The sequence below is a fragment of the Epinephelus moara genome, chromosome 14, assembly GCF_006386435.1.
Source record: "Epinephelus moara isolate mb chromosome 14, YSFRI_EMoa_1.0, whole genome shotgun sequence".
NCBI classification, from domain to species: domain Eukaryota; kingdom Metazoa; phylum Chordata; class Actinopteri; order Perciformes; family Serranidae; genus Epinephelus; species Epinephelus moara.
This window is the reverse complement of record NC_065519.1, coordinates 15,614,085-15,637,736: the sequence shown is the minus strand read 5'-3', so window position 1 is coordinate 15,637,736 and position 23,652 is coordinate 15,614,085. Positions and strand designations below refer to the sequence as shown.

The 23,652-nt window shown below is 47.1% G+C and overlaps 1 protein-coding gene across 10 annotated transcripts in view; it reads left to right on the top strand.

Moving 5' to 3' along the window:
* Positions 1 to 23,652, top strand: part of meis2a (Meis homeobox 2a) — an 85,480-nt gene that overhangs the window by 12,188 nt on the left and 49,640 nt on the right. For 9 of the 10 annotated variants that reach the window (XM_050061320.1, XM_050061314.1, XM_050061316.1 and 6 more), the window contains 2 exons: positions 2,246 to 2,360; positions 22,784 to 22,929. In XM_050061320.1, coding sequence (XP_049917277.1) covers positions 2,246 to 2,360; positions 22,784 to 22,929 — 261 coding nt within the window. The remainder of the gene's footprint in view (positions 1 to 2,245; positions 2,361 to 22,783; positions 22,930 to 23,652) is intronic. The other variant, XM_050061318.1, reaches the window with a different exon arrangement.

Here is a 23,652-nt window from a genome sequence, read left to right as displayed (position 1 = left end):
GCCTGTTCGGAGAGCAGCGAGCCCAGCTCTGCCTAAATACATTATGCACTCTGGGAGTGTGGGATTTTTACCTCCTTGTTCCATACGACAGAATTAGACTGTTTTCAGAGGGTTGATTGCCTTTTCCCACATTAGTGATTTTACCCAGCATATGCTGCGTGGAGAATAACAGACAAGCAGACCTTGTTCCCATGAAGTGTACCATGTGTTGATCAGTGGCCCAGACAGTGAACACATCACAATCATCCATCCCTCTCAGAGTGGGGACACTTCTCCCTCCGCTCGCTCTGGAGGGCTAAAACCCACGCACGGGCTATTGTTCACCCTGTCTTCGCACCCCTCTTCTGAGCAATTCTCCAAGCTCTTTATCTGATTGCCATCCGGTGAACAGCTGACGCTGAGAGGGCCTTGAGTGGAGCGGAGGGTCTGAAGGGCCTTGTGTGTTTCTGTCTGCTGTTTTCAGCTCCGAGCTGTTTGAGAAAACAGCCCTCCTTCCCCAAAAAACTTAGCAGATAAAAGGGCCTCGCTCACAGGCATAGCAGCAGCCTCGCCTCCGCAGCAGAACAAGCAGCAGCACATCAGGACTGCGCACCCAGGGGAGCTCGGCAGCCGCTTGTCTTATATCCTCTGTTTCCCTGCAAACCTCCACTAGTCTCCAGGCACTATCCTGTCTGTCCTCCACCAGTACAGCTCACTCTGACTGGGGCACCAAAGCAGGCAGGCAGGCTCCTCTCTGGCGGGAGCTGAGGGAAAAGAAGTTCATCAGGAACTGAAGTTAGACAAAATGGTAAAAAATGCTCTCTTTCTTGGAATATTCTGTGGCGTGTACATTTTCCTTCTGCTTTCGTATGTATGTATATGTGTTTGTGTGTGTTTGAGGGAGAAGAGAAAAAAAAACCATAGCGGGAACTGAGAAGTGGGTTGAGGTTTGTGGGAAGCCTTGGTGCAGGCCTGTGTTTGTTTGGCTTGGGCTCTGCTCAAGGGGCCGCTTCTCCCGGGGCCCCAGACAACGCTGGGCTTACGTTCGCCAACATTTTGTCATCGTGCTCAGGTGGCAGGTTAAATTGGGAAAGACTAGCTGGTGGGTTGTGTGAGCTATGGAGCTGCATCAACTCTGTGTGCGAGGCTTGTTTGGAGTGCGTATTGGATCGAGCCTGTGTGAGTGTAGTAAATGACGTGATCAGTCTGTCGCTCTATTGCTTGAATGGCAGAGGAAATTCCACCTCCAGCCTGCCTTCATGTGGCACTGATAAAGCCTTTCCTGTACAGTAGAAAATCCTGTTTCCCTGTGTGCACCGACAGGGCAGTGGGAATGACCAGGAAAGAGAGGAGGAGGAGAAGGAGAGAAAATGAGCTGTAGGACGAAGGGGAAGGAAAAAAGCAAGACACCTTAAAAAGCTATGAATTTGTTTATGGACATTTCTTTGAAGTTAGCAAGCAGAGATTCAACACTTTTTTTCCCAGCATGTGTTTGTATATATAAAAGTGAGTGTGTGCGCATGTGTGTTTATACTTCTTGCTCTATTATGTCATTAGCATGTGTGCGTAAGTGTATTTCTGCAGGCCTCTGTGGGCGTGTGTGTACGTCGGCGTGGGCGTGTGCACATTTTTGGCAGATTAGCAGGAGAATCACTGTCATATCTTATTTTCATTTCTGACAGTGTTAATGATTAATGGCGGCTGTGGTGTGTTTGGACTTTTTACCTCTATATTTCTCACTTGACACGGAAGTCTCAATTGGTTATGGTATAAACGAACTCCACTGGGCTCTGCCATGTGTGTTTAGACAATTACTCACAAGTGCTCCACTTGCAACGTTCAAAAATCAGACGCCACATTAACAGTGCTGCGTTTTGCTCTCATGCATTAATGAAACACTTTGATTACAGTGTTTTGACTTATTGCCAGCTGCTTTAGTGCATTAGTTACTTTCTGTTCGGCTGTGATTTTAGTGGCACCGTTGATTGTCTGCTAGCTGGGAAACAGGCGATGGGGCTCTTCGCCCTGCCAGCAGAATGTAAGCAGGCCAAGGACCTTTGCAGTGCCTGTAGACTCTTACAGATGTCACTCACTTTTCCAGCACGCTCATATGGTCTCGCTCTTTCTCTGTCTCTCCCTTCTCTCCCCCCCCCCCCTCCTTCCTGCTCTCTCTGCTCCTGGTTTGCGGTTTGGACGGGGGAATGTGGATGGATGCACGGATGGATGGATGGATCCCACGCTCGCTTTCTCTCTTTTCTAACCTCAGAACCCAGCTTCCTGGAGAGACCATGATGACGCCACCTCCACACACTCAGCCGGCACACCGGGGCCCTCCAGCGGGGGACACGCTTCACAGAGCGGTGACAACAGCAGCGAACAAGGTGAGCCAGCACCGAAATGGGCACGCACATGCACATGTACACTCACACACTCACAAATATACATAACGTGCGTGCACTTGTGCACTCAAGCACTAACACATAAACATACATAGGCGCAGGCACGGGTCCATGCGGGACGTATTAATCATCATGCATGGGTAGAGTTGCCAACACTTCACTTTAACCCTGTCTAATGTGAGATCTGCAGTGAATACATGGCACATCTCTCTATACACACATGTCCCAGTCCCTCCTTTTGCACACTGGATTATCCCGCTTTTTGACTGGCATCCATGTAAACACATAGTCACACCTAAAAATGAACACGCTTATCCACTGTTACACTCGCACGCGAATGCAAGCAGCAGCCACTGTAATACACCAACCTAGAAAAGGGCTTTCCAAAAATGTTGCTATTTAGAGAGCTGAACAAAAGCTGGTGATTAATACTATATTTCTGCCAGTTCCTGCTTGCATTTAAACCATATTAACTTTGCTCACACAACAGCCCCTAATTATGTCTCAGTGAGCCTTCTGTTATCTAGTACACGACCTGCCAAACAGCAATAATGCATTTCAAAACAAACGTATTTGAAATTATTACAGATAGCTTGTGCAAGTCACAGCTATCTGCCTTGTAGTTTTGTCACGGTCGGTATCAAATTTTGACATGTAAATTATCAAAAGCACACACTGTTAGTTGAATTCGGAGGTGAGGCCGAGTGTCGATTCATTGCGAGGTTAAAACTGTTTATTAAATGCGACTGCTGCCTGAACTAAGACAACAGATGATGAGCTCCTGGCCTTTCCTTTCTTGTCTTCCTCTTGTTTTGAATGCACCAAGATCTCCTTTCACTGGCGGCAGAGAGTGTGTGTGTATGTGTGTGTGTTGTTTTTTGTGGGTCTTTTTCTGTATCCGTGTGTGTGTGTGTGTGTGTGTGTGTGCCCTCTGGCAGTGTCCACGGTTTTGCATGAAATTTCATCACACCGTCTACACACACAAACACGCTCAGATACACACTCCCAACAGCTCACTCGCAGAGCGCAGCCGCTTGTCGCGTCCCGTTCGAGGCTATCGTTTTGCCGATAAGCGATCAGATGTATCGATGGGGGTGTGCGTCTGTGGTGGGGCTGTTTAAATCATCTTCTCCTCGTCAGACAGAAGCAGCAGTTTGAACCATTACTGACCACAGACTGAGGGTTGCAGCAGACCTCTGTGGTCGGCTGTGTCAGGACTAGTTGGATCACAGGCTGTTGTCGGGGTAGCTGATGATAGCTAGGCTTTGGCTAAGCTACAGGATACATCTGTTTGACAGTGTAAGCATAATGAAGGAATGGGGTATAATAATATGAGGCTTATTTGATTCTGATAGGGATAATTCTCCTTTTGCATGCCCTCTCCGTGGCGAGGAGAGCACAGGAGCAGCTACAGAAAGAGGAGGAGATATTGCATCAAATTAGGGGTTCGATTTTCTGATGTGGAGGGAATAATATAACCTAAAACACTATATGATTTCAGGTCAGACAACAGAGCATAGGTGGAGTTTTTGCACTCATCTTTGCAATTGCAAGCAGCATGGGAGATGAAGACTGCAGGAACAACAGAGAGAGGAGGAGGAGGAGGAGGAGGGGGATGAGAGAAAGAAATGCACTGCCTATTGATTATCTTACACACATAAGTACAAGTGACCTGTAATCCACAGAGCACTTATCGACTCCTCTCCCCACCGTATCCAGTAACAGTGGATCAATACGGGCCAAAGACAGTTACGGTACAGCACCGCGCACCGGGCCAAGATAGGCTTGGACTAGATCAGGGCCGGAGCCTGACCTACACCGATGAGCGCTAAATGCTAAATCTTTCAGGGTGAAAACAAAGAATAAAACAAGAGGCAGAGATTTAAAAGAAGGCCGAGGAATAGCTGTTGAAGTACAAAGGTGAAAGAGTAGAGAAGGTGAAAAAGTATGCAGAGCGAGGAAAAGGAGAAAGAGGAACAGAGAGAGGGAGAGGGCAGCTGATTTAATGGTCTAATGAGGCCGTCCTCCAGCCAGTTGTTTTGTGTGAGGCATGCTCTGACCTTTCGCTCCGCTCGGGAGCCCCGCCGCCTCATTTTTCACATTCTTGCAATTACGTTAACGCTTGAAGCGCTCGCTGACTCCCGACTCTGGCCCTTCCATTCTGACAGAGCCTTCCCTCCCCAACCTCTCCACCTTATCCCCTCCTCTCTTCCACTCCACTCCACTCCACGCATGAACTCGCCTCCTATCTCAATACGTTTCCACATAAAATTTGTAGTCCACACTCTCGAGTCCACAGAGAAAATGTGAAATGTGTGCTTCACTTCAGTAATGGGGTCTTTAACAGCTTGGCCCCTGTTAAAAGGGGTGACGATGTGGATCAGTTGAGGAAGACAGAATGGATGGTAGAGAGGGAGGAGAGGGAGGAGAGGAGGGAGAAAGGAGTGCGTGAGACCCACAGTGCTTTTTGGTTTCAGCTGCCAAGAAAAACATCAACTTTCTTCCGCCATCTTCCATCTTGAAAGGTGTGTTGTATGTGTGCCTGTAGCTTGAAAAACATTAACCTCGAAAAATCAATCCAGAAGCATCCTTGTGTTGAAAATGTGACTCCATTTCTCCCCTAAACGGTGATGCATGTCCGATGGTAGAACTGTTTTGAAGAGTAAAAAGTTTTAACTTGCTTCCCTTTCCCTTTGGCTTAGGTTAGGGGATGTACAGAGGAATAAAGATCCGTATCAAACACATACCTTTTTTAAGTACTATATATACAGTGCATACTGTACTCAGGATGGGCTCTGTGAGCTGAATTCACTTCCACAATCTCCGGCTTAGTATCTCAGCATCAAGCATTGCTCTGAACCTGTGCCAGAAAACAATTTAACAAGTGCGCAAATATGTATTGCCCCTCTTGTGGAATAATTTATTGTCAAGCAGTAAACCAAGGTGAAGCATGCTCATAGCTGTGACACTTGCCAGTTAAGGTTCTGACACATATGAAAAAGGTTTCAGTACAACACTCAGATCTGTAACCTCTCCCACCCCCTGCTCTTAACTGACTTTTTTTTTTTCTCCCTTTTTTCTCAGAATTTCCCTCCAAAAAAGAAAATATGAATTATCACCCTCAGGGCAAATTCTGCACTCTCACTTACTGACTCTTAGAGAGTGACTCCCTATGTTCTAGCTAGATAAACAAATAGCAGCAGCTTACGGGAGACGCTTCAGAATCTAACGCACAATAACTTCATTGGCCCCGCTCGCACATCATTTTGATTAACAGTCCATTGGAGCTCCTCCAAGCTTATCTAGAAACATCAGAGACATCAGTTGCAGGGAGTTAAACTTGATGAATGTGCATGCCTTAAGATAGCACTCGTCTCCAAGCAGGTGTCCGTAATATGTTCAAACACCCAAAGTGTGATGGAGCAGCGGGATGAAATACTCCTGTGCGTTTGCCCACACCAAACACAGTAGAGTCTAAATGCACTCGGTCATGAACTGTAAATCCCCAACACTGATTCAGCACGGTAGGCAACATATGTATATGTGTGTGTGTCTGAGTGTGTATGTGTGTGTGTCTCAGCTCCAGTCCACACTTGTAATTATTAGCTATGCATGAAGACCAAAATCCACGTTGACATCTTGAGTGGTGAGCAGAGGGGCTTTCTGTACAATTCTGCTGTAGATGGAAACGGCTCAACAGAAGAGAGGAGAAAGCATTTTGTACATTTTCTCAGCAATTGAACAATCCCCACGCTCTGCGGATAGACAGACTCCCCAGAGAGACCGAGAGAGGCAGAGATGGAGAGAAAGGGAGGAAGAGAGGGAGAGCTTGAGTGTTCAGCTCCAAGGGAGCATGCTGCGCTTGATGGTATTGTGGTACATTTCTGTGTGTGTGAGTGTGAGTGTGTGTGTGTATGCGTGGGGAGTGTGGTGAGCTCCCTTGGCCCTGGCCAGGGGCCCCACTCAGCAAGGTCTTTGTGGTTGAGCTCACCAGAGGGGGGTCATTCCTGGTGGGGACACGACTCCGCGTGTCCGCCCAGAGAGTCCCTGCATGAGCGAGGCCTGTTGAATCTGGCATTTTCCAGACCTTTGGCTTTGCTTTTTTTACAGCTACACTTTGGGCTGGAGAAGACCTAAAAATGAGGGAAGAGGAAAAAAAAGATGTAACCACAACAGAGAGATCAGCAGAGTCTGTGCTAAACGCAAGATGGAAGCCTTGTTGCGTTTTAGTAGCCTATACTCCAGCTCTGGAGTGATCAGTGAGGTGTGTCTGTGTATAGAAAATATACAGTGTGTGTGTCTGTGTGTGTGTGTGGGGGCATGCATGTGCGTGTGTTAGCTGGTTCCCTCTAAGTGCCTGTTAGAGTTTAATTTAGTGTAGTAATTAAAGCTGAACACTGGCCCATAAACAACAGATAAACAATAAAGCAGACCCAAGCCCTGCTGTTTCATGGCTCTCACTCCCAGCTGTTGGAGCACTGATAATTTTTACACAGTGCCCCCACCTCACCACAAACACAATGCTGAAGCAACAAGGGTGTGCATGCATTGTAAATGTGTGCTTGGGTATATTTTAGTGTGTGATGCGAAAAAAAGGGCCAAAGAAACACATAAACACACAGGATACGTCCACTTCCCGCTCTTGAAAGCAAACAGAAGAACCACAGTGGAGCAGTGAGTGAAAGAGGAGCCACTTACAACACCAGCTCAATGGCAACAGTGAGCACATAAACATTACGCCAAGTGCAGCCATTCAACCTATAACTTGCGATGCCTGGCAATCAGCGGCAGCAAGTGCGCTTAAACCGAAAACAAGCGGTGCTTAATGAGGATAACAATGCCACGGTGTTTCTCAACGAGCTACCGTGTGTAGTTTTAGCCTTGTCACTACATGTCAGCCCCGTGTTAGTCAGGTGTCTGTTGTGAAAACAGCGCAGTATGTCTGTCTGATGGTTTGTTGGGAAGGGGCAGGGCCATTGTTGAAAGCTGAGAAGAGTTGCTGCGGAGGGGGAGAAAACACGGTACGGAGGGGATACTTTCATGATCCCATTAGCATAAGAGAGGCTAAATTATTCATGCGGAGTGCTTAATCTATGGGGAAAAGTATAGTTAATGCACATAGTTTTAAAATGGATCTCTCCCTGCCTCTGCTCTAACACCAGATTCTTGCTGGATTCAGCATTCGCGGGCATTTACGGGAACGGCTGTCACTCTCCGCCCTGCATACGCACACACATAGTATGTGTGGGCATATGTGCACTCTTGCTTAAGCGCTGCTGCACTTCAAGCTGTTTCAAGGGGCTCTGCTCTCAGGCTCATCCCCTCTCTCCCTCTCTCCATAAGTCCCTTTCTCATCCTCCCTCTCTCTCCTTTTCTCTTTCCATTTATTCCTCCACCTCTCTCTACCTCTCCCCCTCCTCCTCCGTCTCTCACCGTCTCCCTCACACTCCTCTCCTCTCTCACCCCTCTCTGTCTCGCTCTCAGTACCGCAGACTACCTGGCCCTCATCCAAAATGTGATTAAAGAGAATGATCAGCTCCCTCAGCTCCCTCCTTCCTTCCTCCCTTCCGCTCTCTCTCTCTCTCTCTTCCCTTTTTTCATGTCTCTCTGTGTTTCTCCTGACCCTCTGTTGCGTTCTTAGAGTCTATAGATCATGAGAGAATAAACACATGAAAACAGCGAAAGCAAAAGGAACTGTAAAAGGATGCGGGCTGCCAGTAGAGTCAGCTCCACTTCCAGTAACACAGTCCCTCTGCCCACAACATCACCACCACTCCATCCACACTGCAGCCCGAGCTTTCTCCACTTTCCCGCTCTTCCTCTCATCGTCTCCTTCTTTCCACTCCTCTCTGTTTCTCCCTGGGCTCTGGCTGGGGCCTGGTCCCTCTGGTCCATAATCATGAACAGGCCCCCGGCACGACCCGGCCCAACCCAGCCTGGCCTAGCTTGGCCAGGAACTGGGTCCTACACAGCAGGAAAGGCGCATTATCTGGGTCAGCCTAATGTGCAAACTAATGTTTGGAGAACATAGGGAAAAAATTACCCAGATTATTCTGACAGCAGCTGAGGAGAATGTCTGTTTTGCGCCATTAAGGGGAAGCTTGGGGGAGACATTTTTTTCCTCTCTTTCTTTTCTTCTCTTCCTCCGAGATGAAGACTGGCTTATCTGGGAGTGAGTTGAGCGTAATTAAAAAGCAGAAAGGAAAAGGTGTTGCAGGGAAGTAATCAGGACTGAACTACAGCAGAAGGAGGAACTTTTTCTTTTACCCGGGCCAAAAACAAAGACAAGAGTGCAGTGCTGTTGTATCAGTTCATTATACAGTAGGTTTACACACCCATGTGCCCTCGCTGATTACTCCAGTGCATGTGGTGATGATGAGGAGTGCACAGGGGTCTGATGTAATATGGCTAAAAGGGATTTGAGCGCGTGCCCCAAAGGGCATTTCCACGTCCATTAAAGCTGCCGCCGCTGTATTTTCACAAGGATGACAGTGCTTCAGTTCTTTAAAGGGAGAGTGTTTTCCCAGGAAATTTTCCGTCTTGTTTCAGCAGGCTTGCCTGAAGGGGGTCAGCCAAGAAGTCACCCTTAAGAGGTGATAATCCAATTGCTCTAGTCCTCACCAGATTTGTTTTCCCCCCTTGTCTGGCAGTGTGTTTGCGTGTGTGTGTGTGTGTTTACAGAGAGTGTAAGCATGCGTGTGTGAATGTAATAGACATAGAATGGGAGGCAGAGGCAGCAAGATGCCACCGGTTCCTTCTGTGTCCAACCCCGGGCCCCATTCTAGATCAGAGAGAGGTTACGGAGGCCAAGTCTGTCAAAGGCACACCTGCAGGGAAACTCCAAAAAACCCCTGACTGCCAGCTTACACAGGCCCGTTTAAGGTGTGCTTATTTGGAGTTTAACCCTGACTTCAAATGTCCTTTCCTCCCTTTCCCCCTTTGTGTTTGACCAATGGGCCTTGTGCTCTTTTACTTTCCTTCCTTTCTTCTGCCTCCCTTGGCTCTTTAATCTCCTCCACCGCCCCCACCCTCCCAATTCTCCTCCCCCTAATATCCGAACCCCACATCACAGCAAAGGTCCCTCCCAAAAGGCAGCGAGCGGTTGAGTCGAGTGGCTTAGCAAGGCCAGCCTTAGCTTGTTCACTTGCTGTGTGGTTTTCTCTTGTGTAAACCAGGGTTTACATACTGAAGCATATTTTGGAACTGAGCGGTGCAGCTATACCCTACAGGTAGTGCTTTAACCATGCTGCCACCGTCCAAGAGAGTGGGAGGATGATAAAGGAAGTGTGTTACAATCCGAGTTCTTCCTCTCTGCCGCTGATTTTCACGCGCACATCTTTCACGTTTATGCAAAGCTTTTGAGGGCATTATGCAAGATAAGCTCATTTTCTAGTCTGATTCCCACTCTAGTACATGCTTTAATGACTCTTAAAGCCAAGGGCTGCTTTTTTAGGCATAATAGCAGTCCCGCGGTCTCTCAGTTTCCACATAGCCAGAGTGCTTTTTCCACACCTGATCACTTTTGTTCACCCATTTTATGGCTATTGGGGAGCAGGCGGAGGTGAGCGATTTGACAGTGGTTAGTGCCATGAGCCCTAATGTTTATTGGAAGCGAGCGTCTAATAATTTTTGATTACCCCAGAGGAGGTATTAGCCATGTTAGTCAGCAAGGATAATTTCTTATTTACATGCCCCAAGCAGTGAGCACTCTGAAGGAACACTGGGGCTAAATGCGCAACAAAACGAATCAAACATGCCAAACGAGATGCTCCATCCTGGCTGGCTGCAGGGCTGAAGCTGAGAAAACCTTCATTATGCATTTACCATAATTCATTTAGAGGGTTATCAATTTGCAGAATACAGAGAAGATGTTTGGAGGGGGAAGCAAGAACACCATATCAAACGAAAGGGAAGAGAAAAAGGAACAAGGGAAAGCAAGATGAAAAGGAGTAAGATATTCAGGGATAGCTCAGTGCCTGGATTTTTTAAAAAATGTTGTTCCAATTACACACTTTTTCATGTTCTGAGGCAGAACTTGCATGTTAAATGCTGCAATCTCCTCTCTTTTACCAGTGTCACGCTCCGCCCCCTAAAAAAAGCAGAAGCTGATTTCCCTTTAATGAAAGCCATTTGGCACAGGAATTCTCCTCTATACAATTTTTGTTGAGATTGAGGCTACGCAGAGATGTTCTAGTTCAAATATTGTCTTTCTGTTCATTTAGGGTTGCTCTTTGTTTGGCTTCTGCCCTGCTTACTCAAGGGCTTCTTGTATCTGTCTCTCAGTGTGGATTTCAGGACAGTTACTACATGTTTTCATTTTTCCTCTCCTGGCAACACACACACTGAGAGAAGAAAAAGACCTTTAAAAGCATCTTTCCCTCCGCCACCAGGCAAGGATGACTAAGGCCCCATTAGAACAATTGCAGGAAACTTAGGGAGACGGGGAATGTTTAAAAGAATGAAAGCAGCCTGAAAACACCACTATCTTGTGATAACCAGTGCTTTCTTTCATTATCTAAACACCAAAAAAAACTCCACCTAGGAAAAAATTGCACTCACTCTGTCGCTTCATTCAAAAATAAAACAATAGGTAGAGAGAGAGAAAAAAAGCGAGACAGAAAAAGAAAAAACATTTAACATTTTCCAAAGTAAAGGGGGGGCCGAAAGCTGCATTGTTTAGTACGAATGCTTACTCCCAGGGATGCAGTCCTTAGACAACTGAGTGTCTGCAGGAGACATCTGTGAAGCCTGACCTTGTGACCCCGGAAAGAATGCTCTTAAGGTGGGGGGAAAACTGCCTTTACCACTGCATCATGGCCTACAGGACAGCCCAACAGCAGCACAACAAACACAAGAAAATAACAACACAACAGACTAACAGTCGATGGAAGAAAGAAAAAAAACGAGAATTAGGTGGTGAAAAAAAAAGAAGAGTTGGAGTGAGGGAAGCAAAATAGAGAGATACTGTAAATATATAGAGGGAGAGAGAGGGAAGGGAAAGCAATAGAGGGAGAGAAAGGGAGATAACATGCACGGAAAACACAGACAGACTTGATCTGAATTGTGCCTCACAGGCCTGGCTGTCTCTCACTCCTTTGCCCCCCTCCACCCTCCCCCATGAGATCATTTTCATCCTTTATGAGTCAAAAGGAAGCCCAGTTGAAAATGAAAGGTTACACAAGCCAGAGCCCGAGCCCTCGGAGTGAGAGAGGAGAAGATCCCTGCTGCAAGTGCCCTGCTGCTATTCAAAGCACCTGCCATTGTGTGGGCGCCCATCCAGGCCTATTGTTGTGCAGAAATTAGTCGTGCTCCCTTTGGCTCCCTTCGGCTCCAGAGGCATGCGGCAGACCCCCTTGTTGTTTTGGGTTCAGATACGTGGTCGGATAGATGCGTGGCCCCGGCTACCATCACCACTGGCTGTGGCCCTTTGCCCTCTCTCCCAAAGCACAGTATCATTCTAGTTTTTCTTTCTCCTCTCATCCGCCCTCTGTTGTTCACTCCTCAAGAACACTTTCAGCCCAACATTCCTATAGTTTTCGCTCTCTTTCTTTTGTACTCCTACTCTCCTTTCTCCTTTGGTGTATATGCTTATTGTTCTTTGGAGCACCCTCATTATACCCATGGTTATATTTTAAGGGCCTCTCTCTTTGATTTTGGTCTCGTGGGGAGCAAGTGGTGGGCTGGTGGGAGCTGTAGGGCTGGCCCAGCTCTCCGGGCTCCCCAGCCAGCGTCTCGGAGAGTGGGCTTGGGGGTATTGTTGGGGTTGGGCACCGCTGCAGAAGCACTGGTGCTACGGCTAGTGCAGGGGGTGGATGTGAGGGGAAAATTGAAAAGTCAATAACGAAGGGCCGCGCAAAAAAAAAAGGAAAGAAAAGAGAGGGTGAAACAAAAGGAGATGGAGAGCTTCAAAAAGCTGAGAGCTATAGAGCACTGCTAATTAATAGCATCAGAGGAACAGCGTTTTTTTCTTCTTCTTTTTCTTCTGGAACTTTAATGCTGCATATTAACTTGCAGGGCGAGGCGATTAGGAGCGTGCATTGTGAGTCAGGTCCATCTCACTGCCAGACCAGCTTACAGTGGGGATATTATATAAGGAAGAGCCGATAATGTCTCATTTAGATAGTGAGAAACAAACAAAAAAGCTGCATATGCATTGCAGAAGTTAAATGTTTGGTCATTTCTGAGGCGGTTTTTGGTGCAAAGTGCAGCTTCAACGCACCATAAACCCCCCAAAAAAGTAAGGAAGTATTACTGCAAAGCTGCTGTATTGCATTTCATTGCCGTGTAGAGGTTTTTTTGGGTCACTTAGTATAGAATTACTGTGCATTATCCTCCCATGCATTTGTTTCTCTGCATTCGTCAACTCGTACCCTTATCCCAAAATAGATTGCCGCCCGTTCCTACTCCCCCATTTTCATGCATCTAATCGAAAGGTGAGGTCCAGGAACGTGACAAAATACGAATTTTGGATGGCAGAGTGGCAGTAATTTGAACCAAGGCTTTGCAATTTGTATTTTTTTTTTCACCGCGGTAATAGGCTCCTCTCTCACTTTTCCTGCCATAGCAATTTCCACTGCCAACAGCTGTCAAGCCCCTAAAATCAAAATTAGTGCCATGGAATTGGGCCTTAATGAAATGACCTGCTGGATTTACCTTAAGGAGCAGGGGCGGACAGTCAATACTAGCCTCGTCAAAACCCTCTCCCCGCATGCTGCCGCCCCATTAACGAAAGGAAATAGTCTCCAGTAAATGTATTAAGCACTACTTCCACCTTCTAATTATATTTTTCCCTTCTCCCTTCATAATTCATTCACTCTTTCATTAGTTCTTAATATTGAAAAAAAGGCTTTTAACTGGCGCTTCCGTCCTCGTGGGGTCACCAATTATTTGTCACTATGTATTACAGAAATGTCATAGGAGCCCATGTTGGATATTGGGGGTTGAATGTGTTGTCCCATCGCAACTAGGATGTGGAAATATATTTCCTTATGTTGTAGGAGCATGTTCATGGCAGCAGGGGCGTAGATTTTGAGCACATTTTCTGCATGAATTTTTTGCCTTTTCTGCATCAATTCATGGTGGAAATGTCCTTCAAGGGCGCAAATGCATATGTTCTAAATGTTGACGGGCACATGACCCCTTCGTCCCTCCTGAAATCTACGCCTATGCATAGCAGAAACACATTATTTCCATATTACTGCACAGTATAATGTAGCATCAAGGGTTACACCATGGAATCCAGAGCTGTGGGCCCCCTCCCGCCCTCCCTGCCTCTGCTTCCTATAGAAAGAGGTGAATGTGTGCCAAGGCCCAGTGGAGGACACTGGGCCCTGGTTATTGACTTGTAAAGGAACCGGTAGGTGAGGGGTCTTGACAAGACATGAGCGTCTGACTCTCTTGTAAAGCTGTATCTGATTTCTCTGCTAGTTGGCTCCCCGGAGAGGCACGCTCTACCCTCTGTTGATCAGACTACCCCACTCACAGCTGTATGGAAAAACGCAGCGATAAAAAGAATGAAAGAGTAGTTTTGTGAAAGGAGACGCTCTCGCTTGTGTATGCCATGATTCCCTGTTAGGGTGAGAGCGAGAGCGAGGGAGGAGGGAGAGGGAAGCGAAGGAATCAGCTGCTAGGTGAAAGAGCTGCACATGTAGTGTTTCAGTCAGTATGCCAGCAAAAAAAAAAAAAAAGCATCCACAGATGAATGTTTTGGTGCGTTGTGTTACATTGGCTACAATAAGTCAATAAGGGCATCTGCATTTGTGTAGGTGTAATAATATAAAAATAACTGATAGCTGTATCAGCAAGAGGGCAGACAAAGCAAGGATCAGCGAAGCCAGATCCTCACTCCTCACAGATCTGACTAATTTATGAGGGTAAACTGCGCTGACAGAGAGAGAGAGATGCAGGTGGAGGGGAGGAAGTTTTCATTGACTCTCCAGAGCAGGCCAAGCCGAAGCCCCGCAGGGATCTCTCTCTCAGTTTGAACTTTATCAGGGGCTACGCTTAATCAATACACTATCGGAAAAAGAATTAATTACTAAAGCAGAATAAAACAGCTGCATTTTAAACCAAGGATTCATCAATTCTGTAATCTCTTGGTTACAGCTCAGGTGTCAGGAGGATCATTTCAGCTCCATGTAATGAGGAACTGTGGGAGTTTACCCCAACCCTCCACCGTCCTCCTCCTCCTCTACTCTCCGTTTCTGACCCCCACCCCTTCCAACCAACACCCTCTACCTCCTCATCAAGATATTTTTCTTTTCTTCTTTTTCTTCTTCATTCCATTTCCTACCTCCTCAGCTGTTTGTCATCTACTGACAATATTCCCTTTACACTTTCCCCTCTTCCTTTGCCCCTTCCTTAATAAACCAACTGTATTCTGCTCCCTCACCCCCCCCCTCATCCCGCTCCGCTACATTCCCTTCCCACCGAATTCCTGTCTTTGCGGGGACGGGACGAAGGGGTATTAAACTTGAAATCTCTGGTGCGAACGCTGACTGGAACGGGACATTCCCGCTGCTGCAGCCATCAAGCCGGACATTCCTCCGCTCAGGCTGGGACACCGCTGGTGCTGTGCAAAGAGAAGGGATGGGGGGGAGGTTGGTGTGCGGCTAAATAGAATAAACCACAATGCTCAAATAGTGGAAATAAATATATTTTTGTGTATAAACTCGATGAAGTGTGACAATCAAAAGGGAAGATTGGTTGGAAGGAAATGAACGGCGTATGGTAAACACATTTAGATACAAAGAGGGAGAGACGAGCCACATAGGAAGTATCCCTTGTGTCACTATAACCTTGGCCGCGCTGTTGCCACGACCGCTGCCATCCAGCCCTTGACCCCAGCCCAAAGCCTGTAAACGGACTGTCCTTGACTCCCCCATAATGGGGGATTTCAAGGCAGGTTGAGAAGGGGTTATGGGTGATGAATTGGGTTTTTAGTGAGCTCATTAGGAAGCCAAACAGAGTTTAGACTGGCGGAGCGGGGCAGCAGCGCAGTAATCAGTTCTGCTCGCTTTGTTCCCTGCCTCCAGGACATTTGTGTGAAAAAAAAAAAGAGAGAGAGAGCGAGGAGAAAAAAAAAACTTCATGGCATTTGGCTGATGAGAGGGCTGCTGAGCAGAGGCTACAATCTGATGGTTGACTTGTTGATTTATAAACCTTTTAATCCATTTGCTCTACCAACCCCCCGCCCCCCCTCGGCTCTGTGTAGAAACCCCCATCTCTGCTAAACTCTACTTTGATGCCACTGTCCATCAGGTGTGGCGAAGATGTCTGCAATAAACCCAAGTCGTCCTCCGTTCTCAGTATCAAAACAGGGAGTCTGTTTGTTTGGTTTCAAATTGTAATTGAGGGTAGAGAATCACTGCTGATGCTGTTGTCATACATTGCCTCAAACAGCGTAAGCTGTTCTGAATCACAAAACCACACTCTGTTAAAACTGGCAACCAGCGCAGAGCTGCTCTTTCTGGTGGTTTAGGTAGAAGACTTTGATATGCAATAGTTCCTAGCGGGGATTGTAAAGCCATTTCTCCACTAGCAGATGAATCCATATGATGCATTCATGTGCTCTCCATCTCTCTGTTTTCTTTTGCTCCGGCTCGTCTCTTTATTCCCCGCGTTTGCCACATTATCATTCCAAAGTAGAGCAACTTTGTCATTTTTTACAAAGCAAAAAAAAGTGTGGAAGCAGCTTGTTTTACTAATGATCATGCTTTGTTTCAATTCAACATAGCCCCGCTTGCTTTTGGGAAATACCTATTCTTTAATATTTAATGCTGCATCAAACCTTAGGATTTAGGTATGCTTCTCTGTGGGCACCCGAGCCTAGTTTTTCCATCGTAACAATTGTGAATTATAGAGGGAGTAGAGTCAATATGTGCAATTTTAACTAGTGAAAGAGGGAAGAAAAGAGGACAAAGTCTGGGTAGATAGAAACAAGGTTTGGACAGGTGCATCGGCAGGTTTGTACATTTGTTTATCAGGAAACAAGGGCTGAACCGCCATTACCTGTGAGACCAATTAGCCCCATTCGATTTGGAATTTAAGGGAAGAGCGGCGGCAATGTCGGAGTGCAGAGGGAAGCGGGGTGGAGTTGTCAGGGAGGCAGAGAGTGTGAAATGTCTGGTGGAGACCCAAAGCCCTTCATTAGCCACTGATCCCTGTCTGCTGAGTGAGGAGCAGTCATGGGCATCACAGCTCCCTTTTAGTTCCCCCAAAAAAGAGCGGGGTGAGGGGGTGGAGGGTAGCTCCCCCATCCCCTGCAATTTAGCCCTTTGCCATTCATGCAAATTGGGTCCTGACATCTGCAACAGCCTGCCTCCTTTCTTTTATACATCTTTATTCCATCTCTTTTCTTTGGGTCTTTTTTCCCTCCTCAAATAAAGCCCCCTTTAGATGGCAGAGTCTTGTCTCAGCTGACATGCATCCTTTTATACACACTCCACATCTGTGTGAGAAGTAGCGCTTTTCTGTGTGTTCATATACACATACATTGAACAAAAAATAAATCAAAATCCCAGGAGGTATACGCAGTCATTGTGCAACCCTCAAAGTCCTAATTTATGATGTAATAAGAAAATAGTTGTTGCAGGTAAAAGGTTAATCACACCGATAATAAGTTGAGTATAAAGCCTTGGATAATGTCCATACTTAGTGCACCCAGTGCTAAATTTTAGGGGTTTGGCAGATGATAATCTTATGAAAAGATCAAGAGAGTTCTAGGCAGTGACTCTGGAGAAAAGGCAGTAACCAGGCAGCGTGCCCCCCTTCCTCCCTCTCTCTTCTGGACGAACTACTCTTCTTTGGCTCCAGGGGAGAAGCTGAAAGGGGAGGGTGGCTTTGCTCCAGCCCTTATTTTGGGTTAAAAGGTAAAATAGCCTAACTGGCTGTTAAAAAACAAGTTTTACCTCCAGCCCCCCAACCCTCACCCCTCCCCTCTCTTTCTCTCTGCTGCCTCCACTTCAACCTCGCCCTCCATGGTAGGGATGTGCACGGTGGGGTCAACGCTGTGCCTGTGAGAGGAGAGAGGCCTTGTATCGGTGGAGAGGCGATAGTTATCTCCAGCATTCCAGGGATGACAGAGAGATATCTGCCTGATGGCAGGGTTAGGGGGCTTAGAGAAGGGGCGGAGAAGGGAGGGGAGGTACAGGAGTTGTTGAGCAACTACCCCCCCACCACCACCACAGCTTCCCTCTTTCCTTCCCTCCCTGCCTTTCTTACTGCCTGACTGCCTCGCTTCCCCACACGTAGAAAAAAACCCCATCTAATTAGAAGCTCTTATTCCACTTCATTTAAGGGAACACTTAATGATGTGTTTTTGGGGGGAGACAACTACACATTACTTCTCATGCAAAAGGAACCACTCAGTCGTTGCACTCAGGATGCAGATACAGCTGTGTTTGAGATGGAGGTTTGTCCTCGTTTCTCTCGGGTGTCATGGCCATTGGAGGAGAGAGGGAAATGTGGCAGCCGTCTCTCCTTCACCTTTAGCCGGTGTCCTGGTGGTAACAGGGGGCGGTAAAGAGGAGGCGGGTAGTGACATCTGAGTTTGGCAGGGGGACTTGCTGAAGGAGAGAGTTTGTTGTAATTGCTCTGACAGGTTTTAGGGCTGTTAATGACTCCGGCCTGAGCGCTACCAATTTGTCAGCATGCTTGCTGTTTACTAAGCTGTTGTTTTATGGTCTAGTGCAAGGGGCTGCTGCTTGTTTAAGCACAGATCAGGAAATAATCAGCGTAAAACACTGACTGCAGTGGTGCAGCCACACTAAAACAGTTCCGTTTAGAGCCCTCATCTACTGTATGGATCTGAATGAGCACAGTAAACCATATGGCGTGTGGTCACACAAGGACACACAAACACACTGATGGGTTACTCGCTGTTAGAAATTGGACGCTCGAGTGTGTGTTTTATCATTAAAGGGATTATGTTCTACTCGTTAGCACTTGTCTGCGTCGTATGTTGCGTGAGTGCAAAGCATATTGCTAGCATGCGGCTGTAGCTGGCGGATCCGTAATCCCCAGTCGGCGCAGAGCAACAAGAGGGCCGGCCATTCCGCTAGTGTGAATAGAGCCTCTACGTGTTTGTGTATGTGTGTATGTGAGGGAGGCTGTGTGTGCGTCAAGAGCATGTGGTCCCAGAGCCGGCAAAGACCCCTTCGTAAATCCAGAGTAAATAAAAGGGGTAACCAGACGGACAAAAGAGGAGCCCCCACTGCTTCTCTCATTCGCTGCCATTTGGGGGGGACTGAATGTGCTAAACGCCGCTTATGTTGGCTGAAAAGTTGAGGAGAAAAAGAGGGAAAAGGGAGGCTCTAAATCCCCCTCTTCTTTTCTCTTCATTCTCCGCGGCCAAGCCTGCAGGGCTAGAGGTGGTGTAATAGGAGGGTGTTGGAGGGAGGCTTGTGGGGAGGGGGGTCACTATGGCGTGCTAAGGTAGAGAAGGCCAAAGGAGCCTCCTGCTACAACAAACCTCTTAGCTTCTGTTCCCCGTCTACTCCTCTTTTCTTCTAACACCGCTCGTGAGTTTCCCCTCTTCTCCTCATTTGGGCGAGCTTGGGTGAACATGCCTGACTAGTTTGGGCTGACAGGGGGTGTGGGGGGTCTGTTGTAATTAGTCACTTTAACCACAGCTTCCATAAGCCACTGCCTCTACACTCTTGCTTCATTACCCTGAAACAAATGCCGGGGCCTCCCAGTGCAAAATCACTGCGCAGCCTTTAGAATAATACACACACAACATCTAAAGCTTGTCTGCAGGCTTTTCAGTAGGTGTATTAATAGTACAGGGACCAATAAGTCTGGAGTGTTATTTGATAACTAACCATGACTGGGTTTGAATGTTTTCCAACTATTGACAAGCCATTATTCATTCATGCACGGGTATGTCGGAATGGTGGAGCAGCAAAGGGGAGGGCGTACTGATAGAGCTGCAATGTGTGTTTCTCGCGGCCATATCCATAATGCTAGACCTCAGCGGCTCCCCGAGGGGCAGGGTGCCTCCTAGACATGAAGCATGATCTCTGGAGTCATTAGGACACCCCTGAATTCCCCTTAACTCTCCGCAGACACTGTAGGACACTCTTTGCTAAAGCAGTTCTTTGTGCACTGAATCCTGAAGCGACCCTGAATGTGCCAACATTAGATAAGCAGAGTTGCAGTGTGTTTACAGTCCTTTCCCAACCCGTTAATGAGCTCAGCCCTGAGACCAATTTACTCACAGGGAGATATATCTGAATGCATTTTTAATAACCACCCACTGGTGATGAGAGAGGGAATGTATGTGAGCGTAATGTGCTCTTGGACTTGGTGCTTGTTTGTTTGCTGGTGTTTTCATTCACTCGCTCGCCCTCATTGCGTCTGGTCATTGTCTTCCATCTCGCCTGATTACACCTTCCCGGTTTCTGTGCACATGGAAATAGGCACAAACTTTCTTAGCGAGCACTCTAGGTCAAGATATTGATAGAGAGTGGGTGAGAGAAGAGGAGAGGAGAGGAAGGAGTGAGGGAAGACAGACAGAGACTGGGGAGAGAGTGGGAGAGAGGAGGAGGAGGAAGAGGGGGGCTGTCTTTTTTGCCGTCTCCAAGGGCGCTGCTTTTCCAAAAGTGCCTGGGGCTACACTCCAGCACCTCGGCTCCCCTAGGCCTTTCGGCTGCCTCCTAATAGCCAACCCCCATCTGTGTCACATGGCCAGATGATGGGACGCTTCCCCCTGCTCTGCCCTGCACTTTTTTTTTTCTCCTTTCCCTTCCCTCATTTTTTTCAGAGTGCACATCCACACAGGTTAGAATGGCAGAGTTGCCAGGGAACAGTCAGAAGCCATTAGCGTTTGGGACAATTTGCCCTGCAGCGTTCCTTCTCTCGCTCATAAGAAAGGAGTGGGGGTGGATGCAAAGCACCAGCTCTCCTTTAGATGTAATGAGGTTGTGCAAGTTGGGTCTTCTTTATTCTTTTTCTACTCCTTCTTTTCTTCCCCCTGCTTCTCCTTGTTCCTCCTCTTTGTTTCTTTTCACCTTCTGTCCACACTTGATTTTCCTCATATTCTCAAATTAGCAATACAAATATTCCTGCTTGTGTATTTAAAGTTCATAACAACTATTAATACAGAAAACAGAACGTGAACATGTCCGATCCGTGCACACATGACAGTATCCATGTGCATGTGAGGGAAAGACAGAGGCAGAGAGAGGAGCTGAAAGCCTCGGAGTCTGGTTTCACCCTCGCGGGCTAGGGCAGGAGGCAGCGAGCATGCTGGGTAATGAAGTGACAGGTCAGTCTGTAAATACGCACGGGTCGCTCTGGCCCTGGCCAGGGGGGAGGCTATCGCATTGCAGTGAAAATGGAAACGTCAATAAAATTAATCTGCCAGCCTTTTGGCCACTGTGTGGTTCCATTGGATGAGCCTGACTGCTCACAGCAGGAGAGGGATTTGGAGACTAGCTCGAAAATCAACACAAAACCTAGCGGCACACAAACAAACAGCCAAACTGTGTATCAACATTATTCAGTGGAGCTCAAAAGCAGAGAAACAAGGGGAGGGTGGTTAAAATTCACAGCTCACTAGTTGTTGTTATTGAAGTTTGGAAGCAAACTGGGGGAGTTAGACTTGACTTCCGTCTGGGTCACATTTCTCAGGAAGCCCCTCACAGTCAGGGTAGGGCTATGGCCAGACCAAAGTTTATTGTTTTAGGCTTTCCTGAACAAGGATTCGTACTTAGCCTGGGATTTACGGCATTTGCCACTAATGAATGCCCATTCTACAATTACAACATCCCTATGTCCCCATTCCCATATGTCCTTCAGAGGGGCTGTTGCTTCTTTAACTTCACACAGGGAGCGCAAAGTCGGCACTTCTCTGTTTTCCTCTTTCGTGTGGCTCTGCGCTAATGATGTGGAAGGAAAACACTGTGCACAGAAAGAAAAGAAAGACAGAGAGGGAGAGAGGAGAAAAAAGAGAGGGGGAAAAACAAGGGGGGGAGGAAAAAGAAAGTGGGGAAAGTAGTCAGAAGTAAGGGCCCCTGCTGTCCTTGTATTCTTCATTTATTTTGCATTTGATTACGCCACCAGTCGGATCCTTTTTCTTTCCCCCTTTTTAATGTTATTAGTTCAAATATTTATGCGAGATTAAGGCTTGTATAGGTGGCTGTGATTGATGCCTCCCCAAAAACAGGAGGACATGCGAGTCTGAATTTTGAGAACGTCAGGGTCCTTCTCTGCCTTAGTGGAGGAGTTTTTCAGATACATAATTTAGATGCCCTCAAGGAAGGCTTTCAAGGCATTTGTGCCCGGGGGCAAGAAAAAATAACTATGACTGTTAAAAGTAAATCATTTTTGCTAATGCACAATTAATGCCGGGGAAGAGGAACAAGAAAAAGGCACGGGACAAAGATGGAAACTTCGATTTAAAGGAGAAATCGTGCCTGGGTTATGTGCATGTTTTTCCTCTTGAAATCAAACGCTGACGGACATTAATGCAGGCGAAGCCGCCGCTGGCCTGTCATGCTAATCTTGTGGCGGAATGGGGAGGGGAGGGGGGAGGTTGCTGCAAGGGAAGCGAGTGGGAGAGGAGGACTGAGAGAGTCGGGGCTTGGGGTGGGGTGGTGGGGGGAGGCAGACGAGTCCATTATGTGCATCGAAGTGCAACAATGAACCACCCCAAATCACATCCCTACGTCTCAACTGGATGCCGTGAATTATCAACTCCTTTGAGTTTTGTTTGTGTGCGAATGTGCGTCTGCGCACGCAATGTGAATGCATGAATGTACTGTACATGTCTGCATAACTCCTTCCTGTCCCCTTTGGCTCTCTTCAAAAGATGAAGAAAAAAAAGCTCTACATTATGTCAAGCATGCAAATTTAATTGAATTAATGACATGAGTCCGAGCCTCTACTGTACTTGAAGGCTCCTTGTCCATTTTTTTTTTTGTCATCGCGCTCCATTTTTTCCTTCCTCCTCCTTCTCCTCCTCCTACTGTAGGAGTGGAATGAGGAACCTAGTGTTTCAGCGTCCAACCATAACATTAGAGTCATTAACCCCTATTCCCCTCTCCCGTGCTCTGGGGTATAGAACAACTCAGCTAGGCCTCTGTGTAAACCCCTCACTCGCTGTACGGGACTTGGTCTAAGGCCATCTAAATCCCCCCACCTCCATATCTCCGCTACACAACACTAGCTTTGCCGCGGCGATTCTCTAGGCCTCAGCGCAGTGCTTGTGGATTCTTTCATGTCTGTGGTATTTGTCCGTTTATCCATTTTTCATGAGCCTTAAATTCAGCTTTGACTGCCTGTACTTCTGTTTCAGCTCTGAGAGTTTTCAGATTTAGGATTTTTTTTTTTTTTTTGATAGTATTCTGAGTCAGTGGTGTTGTCGGGGATGTTATTTAACCCCGGGTTTGGTTTCCGTCCAGGAGATGGCTTAGACAACAGCGTTGCATCGCCTGGCACAGGGGATGACGATGATCCGGACAAGGATAAGAAGAGGCAGAAAAAGCGTGGCATTTTCCCCAAGGTGGCCACTAACATCATGAGGGCGTGGCTGTTCCAGCATCTCACGGTAAGCAGGACTTTTTTTGGAGATACACATGTATGAAAACAACCCCAGTAGAACACACATTCAGACACACACAGACACACAGCTGTCACACAGTCGTTACCGAGGAAGTGAGGGAGTGAGTGACAGCAGCGCTGTGATGCTCACCTGTCGGCCACCTGTCAGACAGACACAGTGACCAGGTCAATCTAATCAGTTTGGACTGTTTACTCTGCTCAGCACACTCTGAGTAAGAGGGGAGACGGCCCAACACTCCATGACATTTATTCCAATGTGAGATGCGCTGTTTGTCTGGCCTGAAGAGGAGTGTTTTTCTGCGGCAGATTAAAAGGAGTGATTGTGAGTGTAAAGGTGTGTGTGACATATTTTTGTTTGCGTCACAGTAACTCCTGTGTAGGTGTATACATGGTTATGGGTGCACATTTCCAGGCTGACAGCTATATCATGTCTTTCAAAATGCATTTTTACAACTGAATCTATTCACCTCTTGATCAGTTTCACATTTTATAATCCGGTTGACTTGGTGACATTCTCGCTTATGTTTGAGGTTGAGATGCTAATATATTTCTCCTCCATAGCTGAGAGGAAATTGTTTGTTTGCCAAACAGTTCAGTCAGACAGCTCTGACACTGGCTCATGTACTTCACTACACACAGTGATGCTACATGGCTTGGATTAAATATTCAAATGCCACAGTAATTCAAACATACTTGGTAAAATATGATG